Below are 22,308 nucleotides of genomic sequence, written 5' to 3'. Positions count from 1 at the left end.
TTTGCATGTTTATACACACAACGCAATCCTAGGCAGAGTTGCATGCCTTCTAAGCCCCTTTGTTTCTGCAGACTTAAAGACTATAACTCTGTTTAGGATCGTTCTGCAAGAACGATGTAGAAATGAGGATAAGTCAGCAAGAAATGAAATTACAGGTGAATTCTGCCTTGCACCTGCGGGGCATGGATAGAAGCTGGATCCATGACCGCTCTTTTGAATATGGAGGCTCTGGGCATGAGAGAGAAGGAGAAGAGCTGGGTTTCTATACCTGGCTTTTCATTACCTGAAGGAATGTCAAATTGGTTTACAAACCCCTTTCCCTTCTCCCCATAACTGATACCTTGTGACTTAGGCGGGGCTGAGAGAGCTCTAACAGAAAAGCTCTGCTGTAAGTGATCTGGGACTCTCCCAAGGTCACCCAGCTGACTAAATGAAGAGGAAGATTGGGAAATCAAACCTAGTTCTGGACCCTTGTGTCTTGAGGTTCTAAAGAAAAATGTCCTTAGAAAATCACCTAGATTCTTGAAAATCAGGGAATTTGGACAATAGTGGGTGAAAATATCTGATATTTATCTAGTTATAGTTTTAAAAAAAATGGAAAAGAGGTCTCCGCTGTAATCCTGGATTGATTTTCTGTTTGTCTTAATTCAGTGGTTATAACATGAATGCATCTATATATAGTAGCGTACGAGGAACACTGTAATTCCTAATCAAGTTTGCATGCTGATATGCTTGGATAGAAAATCAATGACTTCTCTGGTTTCCCCTTTTTCTCGTTCATCTTTCGGCTTTATTATTCAGCTCAAGGCACCTGAGTATCTGGCCATCGGTCAAGAGTGAGAATTTTCTGTGTGCCATTTTCTGTCACCGTTTAGTCCGCAGACACACATCATGTGCAAGTGACCCTCCACAAGCCTTTATTAGCCCTTTCCCTAATTACATGCAGGTCTTTATAAGGTGTAATCTTGTACATACTGCCTTAACAAGAGTACAGATCACTGTGCATAGCATATATACTTTCCTGTGAGTAACCAGTATTGCAATCCTGCTCTTTATGGTACCTTCAGAAGGGTCCTAAGTTAAACCTCCGATTGCTCTGTGCTGTCAGGAACAACTGACTTCAGGGTAGCTTGACAAAAACGATGTAGAGCCGAGACTTTGGCTTTCTGCTCAATATACAGCCTCAGCTTGTCCCTGAATGTTTCCCCCAGGAAACTATAGATAAGGGGATTCAGACAGCTGTTGGAGAAGGCGGCCAGATTGACGATATGTCCCGTCAAGGGGTGGCTGTGTCGGAAGGACTGGCTCCGGGACGGAACCAGCTCCGTCTTCTGGAGAAGCTGCACGCTGATGAAGACATTTTCGGGCAGCCAGCAGATGAAGAAGACGAGGACCACCACGAAAATCATACGGAGCGCTTTCTGCCGGCGTAGCCGCAAGCTCCTGTGCTTGTGAGCTCGGATCAGGACTCGGACGATCAACGAGTAGCAGAGACCTATGATGGCAAAAGGGATGATGAACCCCAGGGTGATCTCCATCCACTGGATTTCCCTGACGTCGGCAAAGCAGAAGTAAATCTCTCCAGAGTGCTGCAGGTGAACAGCCGTGAAGGGGACCAGCGCCGCGGTTATGGACGCCAACCAGATGAGGCCGCAGCTGAGCCTGGCGTGCTCCATGGTCCGGAAGAGGTTGGAGCGCATGACTTTGGCCAACGCGATGTATCGGTCGAAGCTCATCCACGTAAGGAAGAAGATGCTGCTGTACATGTTGATCTGGAGGAACAGGGACATGAAGGTGCAGATGATCGTGATGTCGTAATACTTTTCGTCCAGGTTGAAGACCTCGATGAGGGAGTCCGCGACGAGAATGAGGTCCGCCACCGCAAGGTTGATGAAGTAGAGGTCCGGGATAGTCATCTTCTCCCGGAAGCTGATGTTCACCACTAGAATGAGAATGTTCCCCACAAACCCAATGGGGAACAGAAATATCGTGTAGAGGCAGGACAAGAACAGGCCGATGATATATTGCTGCTGTTCCGATTTGTCCTCTAGATCCAGAGGTTTGCTCTCGTTACACAAATAAGGGTAGGTGCTGTTACAGAAGATTGGAGACGCGGCGCCAGGATAGATTTCCATGGTACGGTTCTCTGTCAAATAGATCGCCTTGGACTTCAGTGCCAAACTGCTTAAATTATTGGGTCCGAAGAGTTCCGTAGGGGTCATATTTGTAATAGCCAAAAGGTAAAATCAGTTAAGATCCTAGATTTCCTGGCTTTTTGAGTACTTTTTGGAATATGTACGCTAGTCCTCAACACGGTGAGTGAGATGGGATTCATGCGTTCTTTATCCCAGCAGCCTTCTCACAGGAACGATACCGGCATGTGCGGGTTTATCGTAGCTCCATTTAACTTCGGTTGCGTGGAAGTTGTTGAACCTACAGTTGGGGAAACGGGAAAGCTATTAATGCTGAGTCTGGAAGGTCGAAAGATGCTGCTTTTTACGAATGGGATTGACACGCCCCCACGGCTTTGCCTTTGTGCGTTTTGGTAGGTGACACACAAGTGTGTGAAAGGGAACGTTCAAAGTGAATAATGCTTCCCCCCCCCTTTTTTTTTCCTTTTTTTTTTTGGTACAATCAAGCAATTCTCTGGAGCTCTATTCAGTGACAAAGTACAAAAACAAATCTTGGCATTGCTACTATGAGAAAAGCATCAAAATCAGGCAGCGGTAGAATAAATGAGAGCTCTTGCATTCTGCAGTATCATGTTCTCTGTTTTCATAGATAATTATAGAAATCTAATAGAAAATAAAAACATCACGAGCTGCAGCTACAAAACGTCTAGAAAGCGTCTGCAAGGCTGAAGGGAATGAAGGGATTGGTCTGCTTTTTATTTAATTCCCCCCCATCCTCAAATTTCCTTTCAAAGTGGACCTATTTAATGGCTCTTCAGGGATTGTCCACCAATAATTTGCATGATGGAATTTGTTTTTTAAAGGAATGCTAGTGTCTCCATTTCAGCATGTCAGGGGGGAAATGTAGTTTATTAAAACTTTGAATTGGATCATGTAACAAGTGTTTTGCAATAAGCTGTGGGCAGCTTGGTTGGTGAAGAATTTTTAAGTAATGAAGGCGGTGGGGTAGGGTTGCATTTGACCCAGAATACCTCTGATGTAGTTTCTTACCTAAATGTCATCGAGATATTCCTAGCGATTTTCAGTACCGAACCTTGCTAGTCATGTTTCTCCCAGGTAAGATGAGGTGGTATTATTGGGAACAGTTCTGGGAAAGGTGCAGGAGTTAACCCCTGAAACGATTAGGAAACATTTCCCAAGGCTAAAATTCAGCCACTTCTAGTATAGAATGAAAACGAATAAGAACTGGGTTTTTTTACCCCGCTTTTCATTGCCCAAAGGAGTCTCAAAGCAGCTTACAATCACCTTCCCTTCCTCTCCCCACAACAGACACCTTGTAAGGGAGGCAAGGCTGAGAGAGCTGTGATTGAACTGCTCTGTCAACTGCACTATCAGATCTTTGTTGGGGTTAGGGGGACAGCAAGATGTGAATTTTATGAAAGTCAACAGAGTGGAAGGTATCAGTTAAATCTACTTCGTTTATCAACTATGTTAGCGCTCATGCCCGTTCAATAAAATTGATTTGCAGCAAGTTCAAACCAAACAGTTAAGAGTATTTGTCACACACTGTGGGAAGCTCCTGGCGAGGTCTATTCAGAGGCATGTCCCATTTTGTTTAATGGAAGGTGTTTGCAGAATTCTGCCCTGCATAAGGCACATACGGACTGCAAGGTTGTCCTATTGGCTGCTAGCGTGCATAACTGTTTTTTTCTTAAAATCAGGATCAGACAAATTAACGGGGAATAAATTTATCACAAGCAATTGGTCATGATTGCTATAGTCAAGTAAGATTTTATTGCATGTCGCCATAGGCCATTGCAATATAAAAAGAAGATTAAATTTTTTTTAACACATTTCAAATAATCAAATCAGTTATAAAATAGCAAGTAAGAGAATGAGCAACACGGATAACAATGACTAATCGCCATATAAAAACCATGAGAACATTTCTAGATAACATATATCCACCTAACCTACAGTTATTCTAGGTATTTGCTCTCTGCAGAACCAATTTGGCCCTTATTTTCTCAACCACAAGGGCAAATAATGACATTCTGCTAGAGACAAATGAATTGGTGTGATTGCTATAAACCGCCTTGAGCCAGGCCTGTAGGCAGGGGATCGATAGCTTGTGACAGAGCCTCCATGTGCTTGGATGGTCTATCTATAACAATGAGAAGCCAGGATATAAATTACAAAGGTGGTTAATCTTTCCCAGTGACCCAACCTGCGAGTTAGGACATCTCTCTGGCCCCTGTTGATGACAGAAAAATAAAATCAAGACCTTTTATTCTTACACTTGTAGATTTTACCAAAAGGCATGTATAAAGTTCATTCATTGGGGGGGCGGGGGTGTCATCGTGTTTAGGAAGAAAGCCAAAACAAGGGCTTGCATTCGGCCTGCGTGTACCACGAAGCTCACAACAACACATTTTTAGATGAAGGCATTCTTCCAAGATGTAACTTATCTCATAGACGTTTGATTTTTGCCAACCCGGTGTCTGCTCTAACTCGGCTGTATTTTTAGCTCGCCTTTTCCTGTTAATTCTTGTTCCTGAACATTGCCGCAAATAACTTTTATAAGCTACTGAAAAATTAGAGCCCTGGGTAAATGCTTTAGGGGGAGGAGAAAAATGGATACTTCAAATGGTACTGCACTCGTGGTATTCTAACTACGGATTAAGGACCACGAGAAAGCCATCCATTTCAATAACAGGCATCTGTTAAGTTGAGCTCCCCCCCCCCCCTTCCGCTTCTTCATATATGTTTGGAATTTGTTTTACCTTCAGTCGGGTAGATCCATAGGCAGTAGCCGGTCCGTGGTTGGTTTCCTTCCAGCCCTTGTGAGGCTGGCGAATTTCCAAATGCATCTTTTGCCCCCTCACCAAACAAGCCCTTCTCAGGTGATGCTCAGTATCTCCGCAGGCAACGCATCCTTAGAAATGTCAGCATTGTTTGTAGCGTTAAAACTGGGAGAACGCTGCGAGCCCTACTTAACAGTATTAAACATTCTCCGGGTGTCTGCAAATTTGGATTCGTTGTCCGGCTTTTAAAGACTCGAGATTTAACCCTGTTTATGCTGGCTACTCTTCCTTTTGGGGCTTTCAGAGCCTTCCCCGAGCATCTTGGGCGATCGGCACCTTTCCTTCCACCCCATCACTTTTGGCAGATCTACCACAAAAGCAAGAAAAGCGAGATCAGATGTCAGCAGAGCGGGGCCATGTTTCCACATCCTCGGCTAAAAGCAGGAAAGCCCACAGATGTTGCTAGCCTGTTGTCCAAGAATATCAAAAAAGCGTCGCTGAGGACCGGGGCCGGGGGAGGAGGAGAGATTTTGAATGAATAATTTGCCCTACCCTTTTTGGTGAGTCCCGTTTTCCTCCGAATCCCGTGCACCTTTCAGCAAGCGCCCAAAGCGTCCCCGGCTTGACGTGCCGAACGGCGGTCGAAGAAATCATCTTCGCAGCTCGGCGGTGCTTCCAAACTCCGATGAAGCAGGTGGGATCCTGGAGTTCATTTGCTGGAGAGGAAAGCAGAGCCCTGGACACCACCTGCTGGCCACCAGGGTGGCTGTGCTGCCTGAGGGAACCGGCTTCTTGGGTGACTGGCTGTCCAGTCCTGCTTGGTGAAAAGAAGTGGTGTGACTGCAGCTCTGTGTGGTCAGCAGAAAGAGGTTGTGTTGTTTTTTTTTTTTTTTACGCCGGGTGAAAGAGGGACAAAGTGGCCTGCATCTTCCTGAGCGAGCGCCTCTCCGGAATGGAGAGAGACCAGTTACGTCTGTCGCTTTGGCACAAATCGATTCCAGAACAACAAGATTTAGGGGATGAGCTTTCGAGAGACAAAGCTCCCTTCGCCAGCTCAAAAGCCCACACACCTCGGAACCTTGCTGGTTTTTCAGGTGCTGCAGGACTGGAATCTAGCAGTTCCTCTGAAGACCAACATAGCTACCTGCTGAAAGGATCTTTTGCACATGCTTGCAGGGGCAGGGCAGCGTTCCAAGCACAACTGGCTATCTTACCGATGAGGTTCAGGGCACAAGTTGTTCCCGGGCAGGGCCCCTAGGAAGGGAACCCAGAAATGGATCGATGGCTTTGGGATTAACTAAAAGGTGGCGGTGTTTGCTGGGGTTTGCTTATATTTATGCTGCGGTTTATACCCTGGTTTTCTGCCCAGTGGGGGCCAAAAGCAGCTTACGATATCCTTCTCTCCTCCTCCGTTGTACCCTGAGAGCCAGCTTGGTGTAGTGGCTCATGGGAATTATAGTTGCTCATGGGAATTATAGTTCATGGACATCTTGAGAGCCACAGTTTTGTCACCCCTGTATATAACGTGCATTTGTGTGCTGGACAGTTTGTTATCTGTACTGTTTGGGGCAAATATATTTATGGCAGGAAGCAGTTGCTGGCTTTCATTCAGGCCATATTTCTCCATCCTTCTGGAATGGGGGGGGGGTCCCCAACCTTGTTAAACCATTGGTCATTTCTGGAATCTTATTTATTTCATTTATTTTTATATTTCTAATGCCCCCCTTCCCTGAAGGTTCAAGGTGGCCCTCAATAGTTAAAATCCAATATAATATGATCCAATAATATAACATTTTAAATCCAGTCATCATTCTTTTAAAATATTGACAGCTTGCTTCCAAGGGATGGGAAGAGGAGGGTCATAAAATACGACCTTCAGTAATTGTAGATCGATGGGTTCGAACAGGCAGAGCTTTCCATAAGGCCAGGGCCAAGCCCGAAAAGGCCCTGGCCTGGTTGAGGCTAGTTTTATTTCTTTAAGTCTGGGGATCCTAAATAGATGTTGACTTTACCGTAACACTCTTGAGATTGGAAGAGATATTGAGAATGGCAGAATATAGAGAGCCAGTGTGGTATAATAGTCAGAGCGTCCGACTAGGATCCAGGAAGACTCAAGGGGGTGGCAGGTGACAGTGGGTGAGCGAGAGGGTTTTGAGTGTCCTGCACAGTGCAGGGGGTTGGACTAGATGACCCATGAGGTCTCTTCCAACTCTATGATTCTATGATTCTCTCAGCTTAACCTACCTCACAGGATTGTTGTCCCATCAGGGAGAAAGGTGGAGTATCAATTAAGTGACTATATAAATACGATATCGGGGCCCACAACAAAATGGCTTCCATGGCAGGGCTGCTTACGAAATTCTGGGATGTTTCACAGAGCAGGACTCTGTTCCCAAACTGTTACTCACAGCAGGTGTGGAGGGGGGGCCTCCTGCTCCACTGAAGTAGAGACACTCTAGTCAGACACTCTAACCACTAACAGCTGTGGGACCCACGTGGTGCAATGTGCCATGCAGTGGGTAGAGTGGGAGAGCAGGGCATAAACAAATGCAAACGCACCTTCTAACCTGCCGGCGACCTATACATTTTTCTTGTCACAAAGCCGATTGTGTGGTATATTGCCCCGCTTGTGCGTTAGCCCACGTAGATTGCTTTATTGCACCGCTGCCGTTTTATAGCCGGAGCAATCAAGACGGGCTCTAGTCATCATGCCACTGTTGGCCGTGCCCGACATACCTCAGGATCTTCACTGTTGCCGTGATCCTGCCGGCCACCGTGTGCTTCCCGGCGTCGTTGAGAGAGCCTGGAAGCAGCTCGGCAGCTGCCGTTTATCAGTGCTCCATTTGTGACTAGGTAACAGCTATCTCGATCTTCACTCGGCCATATGTTTTCTTTGGGTTTTTGCGCTGTTGACTCCTTCGCGCGCATCGCTCCCCCCTCCCCCCCCCAGCTTTGGCACTTGCCTCTTCCTGAGCCTCTGCCAGGTATGCTCACCGGGAGAGCTGGGTCTGGCTCTCACGCCCTGCCGAGAATGTGCGTGGGGAGGCAAACTTAGCGCCTGCCTCTGTGCTTTGGCTGGCGGTGCGCGGGACTTATTTGTGAAGTGCAGAAGTGGGAAGGAAGAGCGGACCCGCGGGGAGCCTAGCCTGTCGGCACCGCAAGCGCGATTCAGCACAATCCGGCGCTGAGTTAATGTTGTTCTGTCTCCAAAGCGTGTTTTCTTTTTAAGGCATATTTTCTTTCCTCTGTGTCGGCCTTTGTCAGGTGCTCAGAGCTGCCCCTCGGAAGCCGTGCGTGTGCATGATCAGTTATCCCGTCAAGGAAAATCTGAGCGGGTAGAGGGATGTTTTAAAATGGTTTTAATGTAGATGTACGTTGTCAGCCGCCCCAAGCCCTGCTTGAAAGGAGGGACGGTCTAGAGCAGGGGTAGTCAAACGGTGGCCCTCCAGATGTCCATGGACTACAATTCCCATGAGCTCCTGCCAGCAAATGCTCATGGGAATTGTAGTCTATGGACATCTGGAGGGCCGCAGTTTGACTACCCCTGCAGTCTAGAGGGTTTAAGTATAGTGGATGGATTCTTGGGCATGTGTTTTACATGTTATTTTCCTGGTTTCGCTTGTAAGCCTGACGGAACAGCTCTGTCTTGCAGGCCCTGCAGAATTGTTTTAAATACAATCAATAAAATCCTGCAGGGCCCTGATCTCATTAGTTAGAGCATTCCACCAGGCCGGGCCAGTCCTGAAAAGGCCCTGATTTTCTATACACTCTGCAAGCCAGGTGTGGGGAAGAAATACACCGGCACCTTGGATTCTTCCAGAAGCCACAGTCATTGCGTCTGTTCCAGCCGATGAAACGCAATCCCTGTTTTCCCAAGATGTTTTGAAACATCCGAAAACAAGGATTGCTAAAAGCACATCCGATCTCCGCGAGTTTCCAGGTAACACAACTCATTAACGCTCCAAATGTCCTCGTCCCAGTCGTTCCTATTCGTCTTCCTTCGCATGCGGGTGCCGTTTAGCGTGCCACACGCGGTAATGACATTTCCCTGATTGCTCGTCCCTTCCCCTCGCCTCCCCCATAAAAAGACGATTGCTTCCGAATGGGATCGGGCTGCTTCCCCCCTCCACGACCAAAACAAATATCCGAGCGGCTAGACGGCTTCTGACATCCTGGCCGGCGTGCCTTTTGGAAACAGAGTTAGTAATAATTGGAACGTCACCGAGACGATTTGAAATATTTTTAGAAACTTTAATTAACTTTATTATGCGTGGAAAAACAACAACAGCGGAGCTTGATTCTGGTTGGTATACTCGGGGAGGGGGGGGTCCTTCCCTGTCGTGATGCTACAAGGAATCTTTGTATACATCAGAAACATTTCCCATAATTCCATCTTGCTCTCTCAACATTCCTTACACTTGGCCTGTGTAACAAACAGAACATAGGTTGACATACTCTATCACAGCCATTCTCAACCTTTTTACCCTTGAGGAACCCCTGAAACATTCCTCAGGCTTCGGGAAACCCCAGAAGTGGCCCCATCGTGCAGAATATGGTCGGGAAGCAGAGCTGTGGACCCGCCCACCCAGGGCCCCTCCCCTTCCCACCTGCTCCAGGTCCATCATTGGCCATTGGTGGGGCTCAGGTTGACATGTCCATATATGGTAATATCACCCAATAAAAGTTTTAACACATTTTAAAACTGTATTAAAATGAATTCACTCCCTCCCTGTCAAGAAACCCTTCTCGGGCTTGTCAAGGAACCCCAAAGTTTTATAAAATCCTGGAATAGAGGGATTTTCTTTCTTCCTCTACCATTCACCTCGATTGTTGCAATCTTGGTTATTACTCCATTTAATAAAACAGCCACCGTCTCGATGGCTTCTCTTCATGTTAGGATTGCTAGAATTTCCATCTTCTCTTGACAGATTAAAAAGAAAAACAAATCTAGGTTACAAGGGCGCGTCATTCTGCAATATGTTTTGTTGCCTTCCCCAATCCCTTTTCTGTTAGATCTCTTGATGCTGGTAGGATTTTGCGAGATTACCCGAATGCACTCAAAGCACACATCCCCCATTAAGCCCAGTTGGACCGTTGGCTTAAGCCTCACCCCACTGGAAACTAGCCATTTCTCTCCTCCAGGCACACCATGTAGGGTTGCCAACTCCTGTTTGGAAAACAGCTGGAGATGGGGGGGGGGTGGAACCTGGAAAAGGGTGAGTTTGAGGAAGGAACGGACCTCAGACATATTATCCCCCCTCCGAAGTATCCGTTTTCTCCATGGGAAACTGATCTCCATTTTCTACAGATCAGTCCCCACCCTGCACACAGCAAAATGTGTTTTGTTGCAGACAGACAGTCTGAACAGGCCAACACACACACAAACACTTCCTCTCAGGAGCAAATGTCTCCCTGCAGCTTCTAGTTTCAGCTTCCGCTGGATTTATTGCTCTCAGTGACCCAGAGGAGCCTTAAGCCAAGAGGCCACGATGTTCTCTGTAGTGTTTGGAAGGCAGGTCTTTGCAACTTCTTGGTGGCTTGCTTTGTGGGCCTGGGAGCGTGCGGCGCATTGCCCTTCCTGCATCTTGAGCTGTATCCAGTGTGAACTCCAGTGTGGGTCAAAATTTTTGGAAGCTTGAAGGGATAATATAAGAGGACAGCCCGGTCGGTTCAGACACGCATGTCTTGCAGACTTGTGTTATTCTCTAGGTCACTGTATGCCTTCTTCACGATCTTTTTCCCTCGGAGGAAGGGCTGTGGCTCAGTGGGACAGCATCTGTGTGGCATGCAGAAGCTCCCAGGTTCGATCCCCAGCATCTCCCCTGAAAAGACCATGTGGTAGACAGTGTTAAAACCTCTGCCGGAGCTCCTGGAAAGTGGCAGCTAGTCTAAGTAGGTAACTTGGGCCTTGATGGACCAAGGGTCTGACTCGGGATAAGATAGCGTTCACGGCTTCACATAGTCTCTCTTTCCTTCGCCTGAATGCCAGCAAGATCCAGTTCCTCCTTAAGTCTCCTTAAACTCCAAAGAATGAATTGCACGTCCGTAAAATGGAGGCCAAATCTCTTTTCGCAAAAGCTCTCTCGGCTAGTTGTTTTTACCAGATTGTTGTGTGCTGTCCATCCACCAGTTGTGACACAAAGACAGAGCTGCCCTGGGCGAAGAGGGTGAATGGCACTTTGGCCAAGCTTGACATCCTTGCAGTGGCAGAAGAACATCTTGGCTGGGGAAGGTTTCTTCGTCAGCCTTTTATTCTTTCCATTTACTGTCCAGGAGTCCTCAAGATCCCTTGTCAGAACGGGGAGGGAAGACTTAGGATTGAGTTTCCGGCATTTCGTGCGATCGGCTGCCGGCTCGTCGTTTCCTGCAAACCTTTGTGATGTTCCGTATAAAACTAAAGAAACCACTCCTGTACGGCGTATGAAGGAAGAGTACAAGGACTAAACCAACGCAGCTCTCGGCAAATAATGTTATCTCCGCGATATTCATGACGAGTTCGTTTTGGGGCGTCCCTATACTCCTCTGCATCTTCAAAGCGGTCCTGGAGAGAAGGCTAACGTTGTAAAACAGGCGACCCACGAACATGGTGATCGCCACGACCACGGCGGTCAAATGAGCATGAGCGTTCGGTCGCGGGGGGTGGGCGGCCGGCCGAGGCCGTTTAACGAGCAGCAAGATAAAGCAGAAAAGATGGGACGCAGACGGAACACCGAAGCCAAAGGTAAATTTAATGATCTCGTATTCCGGCCATGCAAATAACGGGTCTAATTGGCAGCTAGTTCTTGCATGGTAATTCTCAATGCCCAGCAGCGCCACGACAATCAACGCCGTACAGAAGGCCCACACGAGCACAAACCCGATGGAGACCATTGGGTTTTGATGCGCTTTGGTGATTAAAGCGTTCTGGGGCGGATGCCTCTCGAGGTAAACGCCCAGCATCATTAGGACGACGAGGTACTGAGAGCCGAAGTAAGCCAAGTTGAAGAAGAACGAGAGAGTTCCACACTCCAAGAAGCTGACTTCCTGGTAGTCGGGCCTGGCGGTGACCGTGAACGAGAAAAGGATCATTAAAAGGCTACTGAGAGCGTGAGCCAGAAACGGGGCGTTGAGGTTCTCCGAGGTCCCCCGGGCACAGGTCTTTATGAACACGACCAGGATCCCAATCCCAGCTAGCAAACCCGGGGGCACGAAGAGAGCAAAGTAGCAGTGCATAAATCTGGATATGATGCTTTGGGAGGAGATGATGTCCTCGAAGCTGGTGGAAGAATGGCTGGGGTAGCGAACCCATGTCATGTTGTGCAGAGTCATGCTGGGCGAGAGATCTCCGCTCCTCGGCGGGCCTGCGAGGCGAAATGAAAAGGTTATTTATTTATTCGTTTGTTTACTTAATACGCTGCCACCCCTAGTCAGCTGGTTCATGGCGACTTACAACAAAACATCACATCACAATTCGCCTCCCATACTCTCAAGATTTCCAAGTTGCCAATTTGCTGCTATCTGTGCCTGGCTGAGAATAGGAGACCGACAAAGCAAAGTTATTATGGGCTGTAGGCAGAAACCCATTGTTCCGTCTCTGCCCTGGCTGTTTTTGCAGCGGGCCTAACTTTTCCCCCCGTGGCCGTATCCCACCGTCTCTCCGAGTGGGTTCAATCGGCAGCTAGAACCGCTCTCTTCAGAACGGAAATTTCAGAACCGTTTGCACAAGCTGCGTTCCGTGCATTAATAAGATGACCTTTTTATTTTACATCCCGCCCTAAATCTTGTGGAGGAGCCGGTAGAGAGTGGCGAAATACAGGTTTTTGTTTTTGTTGTTAAGCATCGTTGTCTGATTTTACATCCTCATCTGCCAGGTTTGAACCGGGGGATGTTTGTGCGTTTTATAGACATGTTATAAATTCCTAAAGATAGGGGTCTCTTAAGGTAACGCGGATGGGGCATTAACGTACCGGCTTAATCCCATGCGGGTGTCATGATTTCATTACCATAAAAAGGCACCGTTTCCCCCCGCCTTCCAAGCAAATGACAGAGTTGTTTTTTTTTTTTAAAGGACTCGCAAGAGATGTTTGCTCAGCAGAAAATTACTCCCATAAATATGGAACACGCAATCTTGGAGTCTACCTAAAAAGCATAATTTTGTCGGCTATCGAGACCCAGTATTTCCATATAGTTTGCGGAGAGGAAATCTGGCGCTGTTATTATAGAAAGGTTTGGGGTTTAAATGTACGACTGGCGTTGCGGCCGGATAAACGGTTTGCATTTAAAATTGGCTCCATCGTGCCGATCTTTGGTTTTTGTCACCAGAGAGAGAGAGAGAGAGAGAGAGAGAGAGAGACAGAGCACTTATACTACATCTGTTATTTCATCTTCTGCTTCCCTTACAATGTAAGCATTTCAGGTTTTGCATTAATCCTCCCCCAGATTTAAAACTAGAGTTTCTTCCAGCCGTTCAATAGCATGCAAAGCTGATCCGTTCAGGCAGAATGGGAACATGCGCATGCACGCACATATATATGCGGCAACTCATGGGGACTTTTCCTTATCTGAAGCGCCCATAGAGCCTCATCTATTAATGGAATAATGCCCCCTCATAAGGCTTTCTTCCATAGCTTATGTCTCTTTAGTTGAATTTTGACAATGTCGGATGAAAGATAATGCCGCAATGCTAAATTATTCTTTTAATTTAAAGCTCCCGTCCTCAGCACGTTCCGCCTTGCCTTTAAGTCCTCCTGAACGCAGCGGGACGTCCTTCTGGGTAAACATGCTGCAGGATTGGGTTAGAAGTGCGTTAGCTTAAAATACAGGCTTCTAAAATGTATCTTCTGGCTGAAATAAGGCTGGACGTTAAGTCAGCACCGTTTCCGCAAAATACCTTTACGGACCTTGGACGTGAAGATTATTGTGATGGATAAAAAGGTCCAAGTCCAGTCACGGTTTGGGGAGCCCAAGTGTCAAACCCTGGTTCAGCCATCAAAATAGGTCAGGCGGTTTGGGGCCGGTCACTCCTCCCAGCCGCTTCCCTCGTAAGGTTTTGTGAGGAAAAAAGCTCAAGAGGATGGCACAACCCCCTGGAGGAAGGCCCAGAGATGTATGTCCCTGCTCTAATTTATCTCTTGCTCCCATCGCTGCTTCTGTGCCTGGTATTTTCAGGAATTCCCCCTTTCTAGGCCACGCCAAACTGAGAGGCAGTTTGGTGTCGTGGTTAGGAGTGCGGACTTCTAATCTAGCGAGCTGCGTTTGAATCTGTGCTCCTCCACATGCAGCCAGCTGGGTGACCTTGGGCTCGCCACGGCACTGAGAAAACTGCTCTGACCGAGAAGGAATATCAGGGCTCTCTCAGCCTCATCCACCCCACAGGGTGTGTGTTGTGGGGACAGGAAAGGGAAGGCGATTGTAAGCCATTTTAAGAGCCTTTCTCTAGAGTAGGATAAGTCTTGAGATTTCTGAAATAAGTTCCATGCTGGTGGGGAGATGAGCTCTTGAGCCGCTTGACACCTCTGCTAGGACGACTGCAAAACTGCCTACCTTGGGGGTGCGCTGTTGCTAGGGCTGCCAGCCTCCAGGCGGGGCCTGGAGATCTCCCAGAATTACACCCGATCTCCAGGCTGCAGAGATGAATTCTCCTTGCGGAAAGAGCTACTTTGGAGGGTGGACTCTGTGATCCCAAATGCCACCCCCACCTCTTCAGGAATTTCCAGACCTGGCAACCGTAGGGGAAACTAAAAGCCAGAGAACAAGGGTGCGGAGAAGGGGCACAGGGCAGGCATAGACTGGGCACCAGGGAGAAACAAATTGATTTGTCTGTTCTCCAGCGAAATCTTGAGAGATTTGCACTGGGGGAAGAGTTGTGCACAGTAACATTTAACACATCGTCTTGCCAACAACGCTCGCGTCAAACGCTCTAAAAAAGTATTGTGTTTAGAATGGTATTTACGAACTTCGGCGTGGATCTGAAGGAGCTATAGGAGGTAAAGCAGCAGGGTTTGCCATGCCCGGTGGGAGCTCTTTGAAGAAAAGGCCCCTGTGCGTTTTCCCAAACTGTTTGTGAAACTGTTCTCAGCTTCGAAAGCATGTTGGCAAAGAGGGGGGGGGTTGCATTTCGAGACATGGAAACCCAACACTTCTTTAGATACAGAGCTTAGATTCACGGCTCTTTGGAATCCTGGCCTTTCTCTTCTGCTGTCTTCCTTAAAAGTTAAATTTTCGTTCAAGCTGCCTGCGTCTTTCTCCTCGGAGTGGGCCAGAAGCATTGTCCTCTCCTCCATCCTGTCCTCATAAGACCCCTGTGAGGTAGGTGAACGTAAATAAGAGCGTGTGACTAAGTAACTCACTGCTCAGGCATAACAACGGGGCGTTTGTGCGGGTTGTCTGTGCATACCTGCTCATATGACTGTCTGCTTCCTGGCTCAGGGAAGGGCTGTGACGGAGCAGAAGGTCCCCGGTCCAGTCCCCAGCAATGCCAGTGGAAAGGATCGGGCAGGAAGCAGCCCGAAAAACCTCAGTATGAGAGCCTGGAGAGCTCTTAGACCAGGGGTAGTCAAACTGCGGCCCTCCAGATGTCCATGGACTACAATTCCCAAGAGCCCCTGCCAGCATTCGCTGGCAGGGGCTCCTGGGAATTGTAGTCCATGGACATCTGGAGGGCCGCAGTTTGACTACCCCTGTCTTAGACAATACTGACCTTGGCAGAAGAGTGCTCTGCTTCAATATTAGGCAGCTTCCTGTGTTTAGGGAAGGGCTATGGTTCAGTCTAAGAACATGCCACAAATCACTGGTTCGATCCCGGGCAACTCCAGTTTTAAAGGATCAGGTAGCAGGTGATTTGAAAGACCTCTGTGTGAAGCCCTGGAGAGCGTCTGGCACTCTGAACAGACAGTAGAAGAAGTAGAAGGAAGAAGAAAGGAGGAAGAAGAAGAAAGGCATCTCAAAGCAATTTACATTCACATTTCCTCTCCCCACAATAGACACCTGTGAGGCAGGTGGTGCTGAGACAGCCCTGAGATTACTGAAGAAGAAGAGCTGGTTCTTCTATGCCGCTTTTCTCTACCCGAAGGAGTCTCAAAGCAGCTTCCAATCGCCTTCCCTTTCCTCTCCCCCTGGTGAGGTGGGTGAGGCTGAGAGAGCCCTGATATCACCGTTCCGTTAGAACAGCTTTATCAGTGCCATGGCGAGCTCAAGGTCACCCAGCTGGCTGCATGTAGGGGAGGAGCAGGGAATCAAACCCGGCTTGCCAGATTAGAAGTCTGCACTCCTAACCAATTACACCAAGCTGTTTCATCAAAGTACCGACCTTGATGGACTGTTCCTATGATTCCGTATAAGATGGCTTCATGTAGGGGAGGATCGGTGGTTCAGGGGAAGAGCATCTGCTTGGCCCCAAGAAGGTCCCAGCTTCAATCCCCCGAAATGTGAAAGCCATTTAGCAAGGGTAGCAAAACTGTAGCGAGGGTGCATCACGAAATAGAATCCCTTCCCCGTCAGCAAACTTAAGTTTTCACTGGCGACGACAACCGTCAGCGTTTTGGTAAAACGAAACAGATAATTCCTGAGTATTTCAAATGCCTACATTTGCTTTTTTTTGGTAATGATAATGACTGTTTTCTGCACCGTGTGAGGCAAAAAGGTGTAATTTAAGCATGTGCTAACAGATTGTAAGGGTATGAGATCAGGGCCTGGCGGAACCGTAACCAGGTCTGCAGGTCTGTAACAGAGTGCTGTTTTTCCATGCCTCTGGTTCAGGGCAGAAATGACCCCAAGAAAATGCTGGCCTCCCTGTTCCAAAGTCCAGGCAGGCAGGCAGGCAGGCAGGCAAGCAGACAGATAGATGCTGTGAGCCTCCCTGAGCCCTCTGGGGAATGGCAGGGTAAAAATCTTCTAAAAATAAATAAGATTGCTTAATTAACACTGTGTCAAAACAGCATTTCCCGTTTCCCTCATTCTTTGCAGTGTCATTTCACAATGTTCACAATTCTGGAATATTTTACCATTTCCAAGGTTCTCCTCGCTTTATTTATAGGCCAATGTAAAATGTTTTGATTTAAAAAGTCAACACTGGTGGAACATAACTAAAATTGTTTGCTGGGGGCAAGGCAGACAGATTTATTCCCCCTGTTTTTGGTACATTTGGTATATTTCCACACACTGACTTTTCTGTCAAAGAAACCTGCACACATTTGACATGAAGCCCTGTATGCAAGGCAGGAGATTTGGACAGCGGGGCGGGGGTGTTCCTGTGGGACACGCCATGCCTGCTAGACCTTCCTGAAGATTGGGGGGGGGGGGAAAGTGGGGAGGGGCGGAGTTTAGGGTTGGCAGCCCTACTGCTAGACCTGTGCTGTCATAGTCCATGTGTCTCCTAGCAGGCTCCCAAAATCTGATCATTAAACCTGCCTTTTGGTTTCAGTGGGTGGAACCGTGCAGGGACAGAAGCAGGATGCCCACACTCAAAACGGGAGAATCAGGGCTCTACACAGCTGCCAATTTCCGCTTTAAAATATCCAATATTGGATTTCCCAACACCTCTTCCCGGTGGGCCTGAAGTCTGCAAACCATCAGCAAGTCCCTTTTATTCTCAGTTCCCACAATGCAGTATATTGGCATACTAAAAGAAGAAGTTTTAGCCCCAATAAAATTTGAGTGGCCAATAATACCAATGATTACCAAACGCCATATATTACAAAACGAAACTCCTCCAGTTAAGATATACAAATTAAATATGATGTCTAAAGAAAGGTCATTTTTTTGTGTCGAGAGAGAGGGGGGGCGCCTTCAAAAGTGACGTAGCTTGTTGAAAATGTAGTAAACAGAAACTGAAGCCCAATGGGACTTTTTAATTTTTATCTCCTCTGTGCAGCGATTTGCGTTTGCCGTTTCTGGCTCCCCCCGCCTCTCCTGTCTTGCGAAAGGCACTCTGAAACCAGCTTCATTGCTCTCTTGCCTCCCTAACGTTGGGGTTGGTGGGGTGGGTAGGAGAGAAGTCTTCTCAGGCGTGGTACAGCTGCTTATACACGGGGTGGTATTAATATTTCTTTTGGCACCGCAAGGCGAATGTGTTGGAATTCCGTCCTCCTCCTCCTCCTCCAGAGGCACGGCCAATAAATGAGACGCTTTGTCGCAGACAGATGGAGCCTAGCGGTTCCATACCAGTGCAGCCCCGTCAGGCGAGTCCTGGAGAGGAGAACGATTTTCCTTTTACATGCATCCGCTTAGAAACACCCAAGTCTTGGGACTTGGTGGTTTGAACCGTTCACACTGTCGCTTGTTTGAAAGCTTCCAAGCCGCGTTACTATGTTTAGGGAACAGTTCCTCGAGAAACCAAAGCTATTTTTATGTCTGGGTGAGCTTAACACATGACAGCCTCTTTCCCCACATTCCGTTTTTTAATTTTTTTTTTTAAAGAAAAATGGACTGCAAGAGAAGCTCTTTTCACCCAAACAGGGAGCTCTTTGGAAACAGAGAAGTCTTCTGGCCAGCAGTTTCCAGCGGCCGAGCGGGCAATTGCACAATGCTCAGTAATTTTTTTTCAAAAAGTCGCCTGATTTTCAGGAAAGAAGTTAATTGGGGCTATTGCTAAGTGATCGCGGTGAGGCATGGGAACAACGCTGTAAAAATTGGCAGTGCCACATTTATACAAGCAGTAGAAGGCAACTCAATGATTGTGAGAAGTGTTTAATACCGTGGAGACAACCAGCGTTGAGCACAACAGCTCCAAAACCCCGACAGTGGATCTGCAAACAGGAAGAACGTCACAGCCGTGTTTTGCTGGAGACGTGTGTGATTGCCGCTTCGGTCTCGCTGTCCAGTGCAGGCAGGGCAGCCTGGAATCTCAACACCCCTGAAAAAATTCTCCCTCTCCCCTCCTTACTCGGCACGTCTGGCATTTCAGAAATCCGGAGATGCTTCTAATTATTCATGCTCTGTTAAAAGGCTTCCATCCCAACGCAAAAATGTCTTACAGCAGTGGTTTTCCAGATGTGATGTTTCACCACACTTGGAACAGTTCAACGTGAACTGAGTAGGAGGAGGGATGGGGGAATCCAGAGGACCTTTCACCTTTTTTTGGGGGGGTGATTTTTAGAAAGAGAACGTTTTTTTTTCCAGATTTAAAACAAAGTAGGTGAACTTACCTTTGCCGGAGAATGTCTTGCCGACGCAACAGGCTGCACTTCTCTTGGTGAATCTGACGGATGACAAATAATTGCAGCTCAGAGGAAATAACTGTTTTAGCACAAGCTCCGTTTCCTGCCTGCGGTGACGTCTTCCGTCAGAACGCCGAAGACTACAGAACCCTACAGTTCTGTGTGGAGACAGGAACTCCCTTTTCCACATAATTCAAACCATACACGTTGCATCTTTTCAAGCAGGCGTGTGGCTCTCTCACGTGACTCGAAAAGTTTGGTTTGACCTACGCGGGGCGACCGTTTCTGTATTTCAGAGCAGGAGGGGGAAAAATGTTCCTCCATACATTTCTGAGCATAGGAGGCCATCCAGTGGCTTTTCAAGAATTCGGCCGATGTTTTATTTCCTGCTCGTGGGTAGCTGAAAACAGGCTTCCAGATGCCAGACGGTTGGCGTGGTGGTGGGGAAATGGAGAAGGACTGCAGGCACAAAGGATCGAAGCGGCGAAGTTATGCTAATTATATGCGTCTACTGAGACCGGCTGAAATCAAGGCTCCAATAGGAATAAATAAAAGCAAATGAAACAATCCCTCCCCATCTAACTGGCTTTCGAATTGGGAATCTTCGTCACCAGACTCCTGCGTCCTAATCCATCTAATGTTAGAGTTCGGAAAGATAATTAGTATATCCCTGACTGGGATACGAGGATTCAGGGTACTCCCGTTTCTATTTGTATCTGATGAAAAGAGCCTTGACTCTTAACAGCTCAGACCCGGAACCCCTTGTTGGTCCCAAAAGATCTACAAGACTCAAATCCAGCTCTTCCACTGCCGACCAGCATAGCTGCGCTCTGAAACAATCCAGTGTGTATCTGTGGGAGTTTGCAATCCAAACACCCAGACATTCCCACCAGTTTAGGCTTGGGTCCTGGCTAAAATTTCCACGCATTTCCCCCCTTACTAGAGCCCCAATCCGTCGCCATCTTTAACCTGCCTCCCGTCGATTCATAAGACCCCCTTTACATGCAAGGCAGTGGCTGTTTGCATTTTGCCTCACAGGGATCGTTTACGCACTGGGAACCTCGCTGCCCCAGTTCCCGTGCAGGAACGCAAATGGGGGGCAGATGAGGTGCACCGGGCCAAATGCTCCCCCAGGTGGGTGCAGGAAGAGGTGGGGCCAACCTGCCACGACTAAAACTCCAGCCTGCAGCCTGGCATGAAACCTCCCGTGCATAAACGGTCAGGGAGTTGCTGATGCATGTTTGCAACGCATGTTTGCAACCATGTCTTCAATGCGTCCTCCCTTCTTAGTTTTCCCCCACAAGATGCCCACCTAAGAAAGTTCTGTGAGAAATGGCTCATTGCCTCTCTTGTTGAATAAGCTAAAAAAGGATAGCGTGCCAGTGTGACTGATGTTAAAGATAGTCCTACACAGCTTTCGTGACAGTCACGGTCCCTTCTGATTCCTGTAGCGCCACTGGGGACCGAAAGGGGAAGCCGAAGCCGGATTAATTTGTCTTGTGAAATACGACTTCCCAAAAAGCCGTTATGTCATCTCGGATCGCTCCAGCGGAACGGTCATAGGATGCAGTCATATGAGGACTCTGAGAAGGGAAGCTTGTGTCTTGCTGGTGCATCAGGGGCGGCTTTTGTTTTTAGGGTTTGTGTGCATGAATTCTAAAGCAGTGAGCACTCTTTGTTTGTCTATTAAAATTGGGGGGAGCAGTCACTAGTTCTTACTTAAAGCGAGCATTCAACGGTGTTGAAGACAGATTCAAGTGGGTAGCCGTGTGGGTCTTAAATAGCACAACAAAATAAGAGTCCAAGAGCATCTTTAAGATTTATTCAAGGCGTGAGCTTCCGAGTGCAGGCACTCTTCCTCAGACTAAATGAATAACCGTCATGACTGTGGAGATGTACTGTATTTGCTGGCGTATAAGACTACTTTTCCCCCCTGAAAAACATGCCTCCAAGTGGGGGGGTCGTCCTATACGCCGGGTGCACTTCAGTTGGGATAGACATAGCTGCCCATAGTGGCCCATAGTACTGTAATGTAATGTAACAAACTCTATATTTTGAGTGGAAATGTTGGGGGGTCATCTTATACGCCCAGTCGTCTTATACGCCGGCAAATACGGTAGGTACAAGCAAATTGGGGCAAATTAGTAAACTGTGTCATAATATCCAAATTGAGCCGTATGATGCCGTACGATAAGCCTTTGCTAAAACAGCCCTTTGGAGTCCAGTTGTCGTTCACAAAAACATTGGAGAAATAAAACTGTCCACGTCGGTCATTAATGGCAGACACTTTCCCAGTTCTAAAAAGAAATAATTAATAGAGACAAGTTGCAACCCAATTGGGCAAGCCCATGAAGTTTCCCAGGCGAGCGGCGTCCAGAAGTGGCTTGCCATGGCCTGCCCCTGCGTAGGACTTCCTTGTTGATCCCCCATCCTAGTCCTAACCAGGGCTGACCCTGCTTAACTTCCAGAAACTAACCAAGTCAGGGAACTAACCATCCAGGTCATTTGCCACCTCTCCATGGCAGCCACAGACTTCCCTGGGGACTAACTAGAGCCAGCTCTGCTTATTTTTTTACAATAAAGTTCCGTCGATGGAGTAAATTACTCTGCCTTCCACAACAGGCCACCAGGTGGAGTTTCCATTGGACTCTCATCTAGCTCGTTCTGTGCTTCCGTAGTTGAAATACTCTGGGACGGGTGGCCAAACTGTGGTTCTCCAGATGTCCGTGGAGTACAGTTACCATACTATAATAACAGATAATAACGCAACTCGTTTTTATATGCCCCACCCTTTCGGGGGGAGCTTAGGGCGAGTGACAGCATAATATAATATAACATACAATTCACTAAAATCCTAAGAACTCGTCTCCATTTCCACCAATCAAATCAATAGATCGAATGCTGGAGGGGGGTGGGGGTGGAGTGGGGCTCAGGATTCCCAGAGTAGGTCTTACTCAGTTCTCAGCAGCAGGGCCAACAGTTCTTGGTGATCTCTCCGGGCCCTAAACATATGCCTCGTGGAACATATGCCTCTCTCTTCCAGGCCCTGCGGAACTGGTCTCTTTTGGCAGAGCGTCCCTCCAGGCTGAACCTCACCCTCTATGCCCTGCTCTTGGCTCTGACCAGAACATCAGCCTCTGATCCTCATAGTGACTGCAGTGTGCTTCTTGTAGGCCAAAGTCACGGGGCTGTCGGTGGGACTCCTCTAGTGGGCCACCCTTCTGTTCACCCAGTGCA

General features: G+C 47.8%; 3 protein-coding genes across 9 annotated transcripts in view; 1 reads left to right on the top strand and 2 right to left on the bottom strand.

Annotated features, from left to right (window-relative positions):
• Positions 1–22,308, top strand: part of CHLSN (cholesin) — a 95,693-nt gene that overhangs the window by 15,330 nt on the left and 58,055 nt on the right. The gene's annotated exons all lie outside the window — the stretch shown is intronic.
• Positions 813–8,215, bottom strand: GPER1 (G protein-coupled estrogen receptor 1). Its single transcript, XM_077316513.1, has 4 exons — positions 7,673–8,215; positions 5,489–5,750; positions 4,916–5,303; positions 813–2,433 (listed from the first exon to the last, which is right to left on the bottom strand). The coding sequence occupies exon 4, from the start codon at positions 2,220–2,222 to the stop codon at positions 1,080–1,082; it is 1,143 nt and encodes a 380-aa protein (XP_077172628.1). The 5' UTR covers positions 2,223–2,433; positions 4,916–5,303; positions 5,489–5,750; positions 7,673–8,215; the 3' UTR covers positions 813–1,079.
• LOC143827568 (uncharacterized) lies at positions 9,122–19,391 on the bottom strand. The gene is made up of 2 exons (XM_077317231.1): positions 19,060–19,391; positions 9,122–12,276 (listed from the first exon to the last, which is right to left on the bottom strand). Exons 1-2 carry the CDS (start codon positions 19,259–19,261, stop codon positions 11,249–11,251), a joined length of 1,230 nt encoding a protein of 409 aa, XP_077173346.1. The 5' UTR covers positions 19,262–19,391; the 3' UTR covers positions 9,122–11,248.

This window comes from Paroedura picta, chromosome 17 (genome assembly GCF_049243985.1).
Source record: "Paroedura picta isolate Pp20150507F chromosome 17, Ppicta_v3.0, whole genome shotgun sequence".
In the NCBI taxonomy this organism is placed as follows: Eukaryota; Metazoa; Chordata; class Lepidosauria; order Squamata; family Gekkonidae; genus Paroedura; species Paroedura picta.
The sequence above is the reverse complement of the archived record's forward strand: the minus strand, read 5'-3'. Positions and strand labels throughout refer to the sequence as shown.